Source organism: Blastocystis sp. subtype 4 (genome assembly GCF_000743755.1).
Source record: "Blastocystis sp. subtype 4 strain WR1 chromosome Unknown seqid_0326, whole genome shotgun sequence".
Taxonomy (NCBI): domain Eukaryota; class Bigyra; order Opalinata; family Blastocystidae; genus Blastocystis; species Blastocystis sp. subtype 4.
The window spans coordinates 1-8324 of record NW_014569221.1 but is presented as its reverse complement, the minus strand read 5'-3'; the positions used below and the strand labels follow the sequence as shown (position 1 = coordinate 8324).

The 8324-nt window shown below is 39.9% G+C and overlaps 5 protein-coding genes across 5 annotated transcripts; 3 read left to right on the top strand and 2 right to left on the bottom strand.

Annotated features, from left to right (window-relative positions):
* Positions 1–289: 289 nt before the first annotated feature.
* On the bottom strand, positions 290–1315 carry JH06_4279 (hypothetical protein; the record flags this gene model as incomplete). Its single annotated transcript, XM_014670136.1, has 4 exons — positions 290–376; positions 401–628; positions 657–1106; positions 1139–1315. 4 exons carry the CDS (start codon positions 1313–1315, stop codon positions 290–292), a joined length of 942 nt encoding a protein of 313 aa, XP_014525622.1.
* A 217-nt stretch (positions 1316–1532) lies between these two features.
* JH06_4278 (dolichyl-diphosphooligosaccharide--protein glycosyltransferase subunit) lies at positions 1533–4428 on the top strand (the record flags this gene model as incomplete). The annotated part of the gene is made up of 10 exons (XM_014670135.1): positions 1533–1739; positions 1770–2331; positions 2362–2508; positions 2538–2661; positions 2691–2938; positions 2988–3098; positions 3129–3257; positions 3288–3487; positions 3520–3711; positions 3742–4428. The coding sequence occupies 10 exons, from the start codon at positions 1533–1535 to the stop codon at positions 4426–4428; spliced, it is 2607 nt and encodes an 868-aa protein (XP_014525621.1).
* Positions 4429–4485: 57 nt separating this feature from the next.
* On the top strand, positions 4486–5582 carry JH06_4277 (3-hydroxyisobutyrate dehydrogenase; the record flags this gene model as incomplete). Its single annotated transcript, XM_014670134.1, has 7 exons — positions 4486–4584; positions 4617–4726; positions 4759–4819; positions 4849–4951; positions 4980–5074; positions 5105–5194; positions 5226–5582. The coding sequence occupies 7 exons, from the start codon at positions 4486–4488 to the stop codon at positions 5580–5582; spliced, it is 915 nt and encodes a 304-aa protein (XP_014525620.1).
* Positions 5583–5739: 157 nt separating this feature from the next.
* Positions 5740–6843, top strand: JH06_4276 (ubiquitin-conjugating enzyme E2; the record flags this gene model as incomplete). The annotated part of the gene is given in 5 exon segments (XM_014670133.1): positions 5740–5763; positions 5795–5947; positions 5960–6044; positions 6076–6182; positions 6214–6843. The coding sequence occupies 5 exon segments, from the start codon at positions 5740–5742 to the stop codon at positions 6841–6843; spliced, it is 999 nt and encodes a 332-aa protein (XP_014525619.1).
* Positions 6844–6868: 25 nt separating this feature from the next.
* Positions 6869–7548, bottom strand: JH06_4275 (cell growth-regulating nucleolar protein; the record flags this gene model as incomplete). The annotated part of the gene is made up of 3 exons (XM_014670132.1): positions 6869–7027; positions 7057–7320; positions 7351–7548. 3 exons carry the CDS (start codon positions 7546–7548, stop codon positions 6869–6871), a joined length of 621 nt encoding a protein of 206 aa, XP_014525618.1.
* Positions 7549–8324: the final 776 nt, after the last annotated feature.

Here is an 8324-nt window from a genome sequence, read left to right as displayed (position 1 = left end):
TGGATGACGAGAGAATCATGTCGCTATCGGGAGTTGACAGTCGTGATTCACTGGTACGATAGGAAGGAAGCGGATCTAAATATCACAGTTGTCAGTATGCATAACGGGGAGTTGGATAATGAAACAAATAGGAAGATGAAGAGGATTTCCGAGCAATCATATCATCGCTCTCTGGTTCAATCCGTAGATTCTTCCCGGAGTCTTCTGAAAGAACGAATGAATCCGACATTCTGTGAGAACAAACAATAGAGAATAAATGAACAGAAAACGATAATCGAAACACGACATCTTAAGATGTATTCTTTCCAAACAGAGATGAAAACAGTTGATCCACATCAATATCTGTAGGAGGATACTTCTCCGGTGCACAGAAGTTCTGCAACTTTGGATGTACCTAAACCTTACAATGAAACTCCACCCAAACTGTGAAAATCATTCTTCGTCCCTTGCTTGCTTTTCGATGGATTTCCTTCTTCTTGGAATGACGCTGCTTGATCACAGTAGCATTATGATTCATAGAAAGAGAGGCATACTGATTCAGCAAACTGTTATAAAATTCTTGATCATCATAAACACTTGGGTTACGCACATATCCATCTTCATCAGCATCTGTTGTCTCACCAACAATCTATATCAAATTCATTTTTGAATCGTACCTGATAGCCTCCACGGAGTACAGTACATCGTTTACGCCAACGAACATCATCCTCAAGAATGCTCGACACTTGATCAAATATGCTCTTATTCAATGCATTCAATTTTAGAGTCTTTCCTGATTGAACCTGAGCTAGTTTGCTCCAATGATCCACTGTTGTCTCTTCCCAACTACGCTTATGACGAATCATCGTATCCACCAATCCAAAGAAGTGGCTACCATCTTTTGGATCTAATTCGTCTTGACTCGTTTGAATTGCTTCCTGAACAGTCTGGTCAGGATATAAATTGCCGACCTTCGAAGCAACAGCATCGTCACTCTTTAGAACACTATCAAATACATCCACAATGCCTAGGAATAAATCTACAGTAACACGACAACCATTCTCAATATCTTTCACCTTATCTGCAATGGCCTTGTTTTTATTCACAAACTCGTTTCGAAGAGTTCCCTATTTCTGAGGTAACAGCGAAAACAAAGTACCTGTGGAAGACGATTCATCAAAACCAGTAGATTCTGCATTTTGACTCGAAAATCGACCAATTCATCCACAAACTGCTTCTGAACGAGAGCAATCTCTGTTTTCTCCTTGATTCGTTGAACTGACTTGCCGCTCACAAGCTGAAGTCCTCCTTCATCGGTTTCTCCAGCAACAGACATCCTGAACTGATTATTGGCGAGTTCGGCTATTGCCTTTATTGGGTTGCGGCTTCCCAGAATAGAAATCAAAATATCTTCTATTTATGGAAGAATTGAAAATCCAATTCTTTTGGTGAGGAACATGACCGAATTCTCGTGATTCTGTTTTTCATCGGAGATCTCTTCAAATACCAACTGATTACTCCTTCTTCTAGTAATTAGTTTCCTTCTCAATACCATGGCCCCTATCACAACCAAAACGAAGAAAGTGGAACAAGATGAGAACGCTGGACTCATGACACCTGTCAGTTATGCCCAAGCAGATTTATCCTGCAAAGATGAGTGTGATGATGCTTTCTCTCCGGTTCTTCGATACTCCATTCTCGGTCTTATCTGTCTTGTGTCCTTCCTGATTCGTCTATTTGCAGTCGTTCGTTACGAGTCCGTAGAGATAGTTTCTTCAAGTGAGGTGTAGGTTATTCACGAGTATGATCCCTGGTTTAATTATCGTGCAACTAAGTTCCTCGCATGGTCTGGACCCTATGAATTCTTGAACTGGATGGATGACCGTTCCTGGTATCCTCTGGGTCGTATCGTGGGCGGAACAGCGTATCCTGGATTGATGGGTACATCCTATGTGTTCCACAAGATTCTCAATATGCTTCACTTCACCATTCAAGTCCGTAATATGTGTGTATTCATTGCTCCTATTTTTGCGGCAGCTACTGCTATCGCTTCCTATCTTCTGACTTACGAAGCAACACGTCGAACTAACACTGCTCTTCTTGCATCCGCTTTTGTGGGATTAGTTCCCTCGTACATCTCTCGTTCAGTTGGAGGTTCATATGATAATGAAGCTGTTGCAATCTTTGCTTTGATTTTCACATTCTATTTGTGGGTTAAATCAGTGAATACTGGATCTCTCTTCATCTCTGCATGTTGTGCCTTGAGCTATTTCTACATGGTAGCTTCGTGGGGAGGATATGTGTTCATCATTAACATCATTCCAATCTATGTGGTGTTGATGGTTCTAATCCGTATTACTAAGAAGCATATATCATAGTTAGGTCGTTATTCTCATCGTCTTTACATTGCTTATTCAACATTCTACATTCTGGGAAGTATTCTGGCTATGCAGATTCCATTTGTTGGATTTAATGTTGTCAAACAAGCAGAATGTATCATATCGCATGGTGTATTCATTGGTCTACAATGTAACGATTTTTGTTATAATTTCATTTAGGTTATGCTTTGCTTGTCTTTGCATATGGACAACTTCCTAAGAAGTATTATCGCCGTCTGCTTGTTGGAATCTTTGCTTTTGTTGTTACTGTTGTGATCTTGCTAGTCTTGATTCAAGTTTTGGGGTATATTTCTCTCTTCCTTTGTATTGTAGAATCACACGATGGACAGGTCGTTCTCTTACTCTGTTGGATCCTACTTATGCTACCAAATACATTCCAATTATCGCTTCAGTTTCTGAACATCAGCCCACTACGTGGACCACCTTCTTCTTAGATCTCCAGATCATGGTACCATTGGCTCCTGTGGGGATTTATCTTCTGTTCAAAGAGATGTCAGATGCTAATATCTTCTTGATTCTGTATGGAACAATCTCCTGGTACTTTGCTGGTATGTTTGCTTGTACCAATGTCACATTCAGGAATCATGATTCGATTGATGCTCACATTAGCTCCAATTGCTTGCATTCTTGCTGCTGAAGGATTCTCTGCTCTTATTCGTCGTTTCATGGCATATCTTCGGTATCATGATCAGGAAGTGGAAATAAACGGTGAGAAGAAGAGTTAGAATAACCGCGGGAATTCATATCTAGAAGTGACACATGTTGGTATGCCAGCCTTAGCAGGTGTGTTAGCCGTGGTCTTTGCCATGTTCGTCTTCTATACAATTCATTGTACCTTCATTAGTTCAGAAGCTTATAGTTCGCCTTCGATTGTGATAGGTTGGAATCTCTTCTCAGTTTGATTCGTAGCAACCACAAACCGAGACGGAACTCGTACCATCCTGGATGATTATCGTGAAGCTTATTACTGGATGAGACAGAATACTGATGAACATGCAAAGTTCTTGTCATGGTGGGACTATGGATACCAGATGGCTGGTATGGGCAATCGTACTGTGATTGTTGACAATAACACCTGGAATAATACACACATTGCTACTGTGGGTCGAGTAGAATATGACTGATATGAATAAGCGACTAGGCACTTGCTAGTAGTGAGGATAAGGCGTATCCAATTATACGCAGTCTGGATGTTGACTACGTACTGGTGATCTTTGGAGGATTTGTTGGATATAGTGGAGATGATATCAATAAATTCCTTTGGATGATTCGTATTGCTTCAGGTGTGTATCCAGATGAGGTACAAGAGGCAAACTTCTTCAATGCAGGTCAGGTTGGTACGAATACTGTTTCTAAGGATTAGTATCGTATTGATGATGAAGCATCTCCTACAATGAGGAATTCACTTCTCTATCGCCTATCATATTATCGCTTTAGTGAGGTTCGACTGTCATATCAGCATCCTGCGGGATATGACATGAATCGTCATGCCGTTGTTGGAGAGAAGAATATTCAGCTGAAGTACTTTGAGGAGGCATTCACTTCGGAACATTGGATTGTTCGTATTTATCGTGTGAAGAACCAAGCTACCACAGAACCGACCATCTCTTATCTTACGAAACGAAGTAGTGAAGCTAGTCATACGGCCTCAGATGAGTATCGCTTTGTCGGCTGTACGACTTCTGAAGCAACATTCTCAAGTGATAAGGTTTATGCTGGAGGTACCACAGGAGCATCCTATGCATTGGCACGGGAAGTGGCTATTGCTAATAACAAGAAATACTTTGCTGTTGCAAAGGTGGGTTCCGATGGACATGTGTTCGCCTTCAATCGATTACTACGTTCACTTAACCCCAAGGATAATGAAGGAGGTTGTGAGCGTCGCTGTGAAGATAATGTTGAAATGTTCTGTGGTTGTGCTGACAATGCTTGCACCGGCCTTTTGCCTTCAGGTGAAGAGTTCAATCGACGCTGGGCTATTTATGAGTTGAAGTCTGCCAAGAAGGCAGGAAAGGGTCGTAGAGGAAAGAAATCAAAGGCACAGAATTAAGATATGTTGGTTGTTTGTTGATTCCACTCTGTACTACATTTCATCATATTCTTTAGAATGAATCCTGAAAATACGAAAATTGGTTTTGTAGGTATTGGAGTCATGGGTAAATCTATGTGTCGCAATCTCATGAAGAATGGGTACCAGGCGACTATTGTATATTTTGGTTATTTGTATCTGATGTACAGTACAATCGATCTCCAGAAAAGTGCCAGGAATTAGCAGCTGAGGGAGCCAAGATTGCTTCTAGTCCTAAGGAAGTTGCAGAGAATTCTGACGTTGTTTTCTCCATCGTAGGGTAGTTGGTACTATTATTGAGATAATATCTAGATTCCCTAATGATGTACGTGAAGTGACGATTGGAGAGAGCGGAATTCTTGCTGGTTTGCATGTACTAGTTTATCATGACATTGATTGTAGGAAGGAGGCATTATGGTAGATATGACTACAAGTCAGCCTTCTCTTGCTGTGGAGATCTACGAACAAGCTAAGAAGAAGGGTGTATATTCGCTGGATGCTCCAGGTATTCTATTTAGTATGATTTCATGTAGTTTCTGGAGGTGATGTTGGTGCTCGTGATGCCAAACTGTCAATCATGGTTGGAGGTGATAAGGATATCTATGAAAAGATGATTCCTCTTTTCAAGGTTGGATATTTCTGTCTCATTTCATTTTAGTGTATGGGAACCAATATCAAGTACATGGGAGAAGCAGGATGTGGCCAACACACAAAGATGGTGAATCAGATTCTGATCGCCACAAATATGGTATGACACTTCGGATAGGGGTACTGGATAGATCGGCGTATGTGAAGGACTCATTTATGGTTACAAGGCTGGTTTGAACCTTGATGAGGTTATCGCTGCTGTGGGCGCTGGTGCTGCAGGTTCGTGGAGTATCAATAATCTTGGACCTCGAATGGTTGTTCGCAACTTCAATCCTGGCTTCTTTGTGGAGCATTTCATCAAGGATATGGGTATTGCCTTGGATGAGGCCAAGAGAATGAATCTATCACTCCCTGGATTGGCTCTTGCTAATCAGTTGTATCTGGCTGTGAAGGCTCAGGGACATGGCAAATTGGGAACCCAGTCTTTGCTTCTGGCTCTTGAGCAGATGAGTGGTATCACTGAAGGTATTTCTGTTCAGAAGCATTAAGAAGTGTGTTTGTTGAGTTTACACATTGTTTAGTCTTCTTTATTTTTCTCTTTGAGAATGTCATCTCCTGCAACTCGAAGGATACTAGCAGTATGAAACTAGACTAAGGGAGTGATTGAATTAGGATTTGAGAGAATTGAGAGCAGAGAAGAATCCTATGATTAGTGCCGCTCCTCTTCCCGTATCTCTTTATTGGAATCCTTAAGAAGTAGGATAACTTATTTGAGTGGCACTTTACGATTCATGGAGCACCAAACTCAGATTACGAGGGAGGAATTTATCATGGAAGGCTTCTTCTTCCTGCAGAATGGCCAATGAAGCCTCCAAAGATCCTTTTCATGACTGTGGTTCTATTGAGACAAGGAGTGATCGAATAGGTAAATGGAAGATTTGAAGTGAACACTCCAATTTGTTTGAGTTTCTCGTCATTCCATCCTGAAGAATGGCAACCGTCGTGGGGAAGTCTAGATGTTTGGGATTTATTTATATCTAGTTCGAACTATTTTAGAAGCCGTTATTAGTTTCTTCCCAATTGAATCGGAGGGAGCCATTGGCTCTATTACTTGTAGTAGTGAGATGCGTAAGCGATTTGCCAAAGAAGTTGATGCTAGCTAATAGATTTAATCAGTAGAGTCGCAAGTACTGTTGTCCAAATTGTGGACCTATTATCGATTTGATAGCTCCTCTAACAGAAGAACAGATTAAGAGTTATTATACCAGTCCAACTGAAGAAGGAGAGGAGAAGGTGGAGGAAGTGATGATCGAGACAGTAAAGGAAGAAACGATAGAAGAAGAGAATGTAGTGAAAGAAGAGGAAGTCGTAGTTGAGAAACAGAGAACTGAGGACGAAGATGTTGCTGAACAGGTAGAAGAAGTCCCAAAAGAAGAGAAAAATGAGGAAACTGCACCGAAAGAAGATGAGTATATTAGGCGTGTAGTGAAATCAGCTGTATTCCGAGCAAAAGAGCTGGAACAAGAAATGGGAGAGAATTCCAAGGAGTCAAAGAAGGGAGATGTGCCAATGATGGAAACAAATGCTTGGAATGCGATGAACGCGGGTCTTCGTGAACGGGGTAATAATTCACTTCCATTTGTTCCTATCTATGTGCCTGTGATTGTTGTGGTCAAGGAGAAGGAAAAGAATGATAATGGATCAAATCCTAAACCGGCAAAGTTCCAGCAAGTATTAGGTGCACTCATTCCTTTGATTACAACCCTCATCTATTTCTATGTATTTTTCTGGAAGAATTTGGTTGTTTGATACAATAACGAAGAATAAATGATTACTAATGATGTTTCTTGTCTTTCTTGTCTTTCTTGTCTTTCTTGTCCTTCTTGATTTTGTCTTTCTTATCCTTCTTCTCTTTCTTCTCTTTCTTCTCTGCCTTCTTTCTCTTCTTCTCTTCTTTCTCTAATCGCTCCTTCTCTTCCTTCTCTTTCCGTCTCTACAATGATATGGACACTTCATTCACACCTGCTCACGAACAGCTTCCTCTCGTTTTATTCTCTCAGCTGTTTGTTTGTTTTTAACTTCCTCCAGCACAGACCATACACGTTCAATCAAGTTTCCTTGAATGTGACAGCAATTCTTAACAAAGTTCACAAATTTCGCCTTCTTTCGAGGAACATTATCCATTGTAAGCAATTTATCAAATGCCGGCTTCAAAGAGGGATCACGATTATTGGCAACGGCTTCGTCCAACAATTTCATCCATTCTAATTGAGGATTGTCCTTCTTCTATTCGTCATAAGTCGCAAATAACTAAACTTTGCTCGCATTGTATAGTTTTCCTTGATACTTCTCTTCCTCAGTAATACATGTATTATGATTGCACGCTTCACTCAGAGAGAAATCCTTTCCACAGTCAACACACGAATACGAATCCGATCTACAACGACTTGAGTGCTCTTCCACTTTACACTTTCGAATCGTTTCCTGGCATTTATTACAAACGAAATACACCATCTAGATTGTTGGTTGAAAGCCAAACACTTTATGGAACATATTCCATATACTGTTATCATATCGATTCTTCACATCGAAATTGCTAATAGACATTTGTAGCAATCTGTTGACTGTTGTATAATTTGGTTTCGATCGATGGTATCGTGATAAGCCGTTTCCATCATATCAAGTATTGGAATTACCAGTAGTCGCAATAAAACATATGTTGGGAAATGTATGGATAAAAAAGAGTATCAATGATATATTCCTTGTTGCTGCTCCAGTTCTTCAGTGTGTTATTGAATTTTAGTTTTTAATTCTTTCTAGATATCATTGTATGATCGATTTCCATAACCTAGACACATGTCAAGAGATTGGATCCTTTTCTTTGTGTAATCTGTAATTCAAATAGATTAATTTAGGCTGTATTTTGTATTGTATTTATTCAGGATTTGGAAGGGATGTTGTTATTTGACTTCATATACTTTTGAACAGTTGAATTTGAATGGACAAGAGGTTGATAGTATGATTGATATGTGATGAGATGATTAGTGGATAGAAAGAGTTGTATCATCAATAGTCCTTTCTATCATTGTTTGTGATTGTTTGAATAGAATCAAAGAGTTGAAATGACAAATGATTGATTATACAGAATGAGATGGATTTAGAATACGATTCTCAACAGATTTCACTACCTTTATTGACTTCTTTGGTAGAGTATGTTTCTTCTTCTTTGATAGAATGATGAGAATGATGATGATTAGAATAATGAGAATGATAAGAATAGAAAGAGAGAT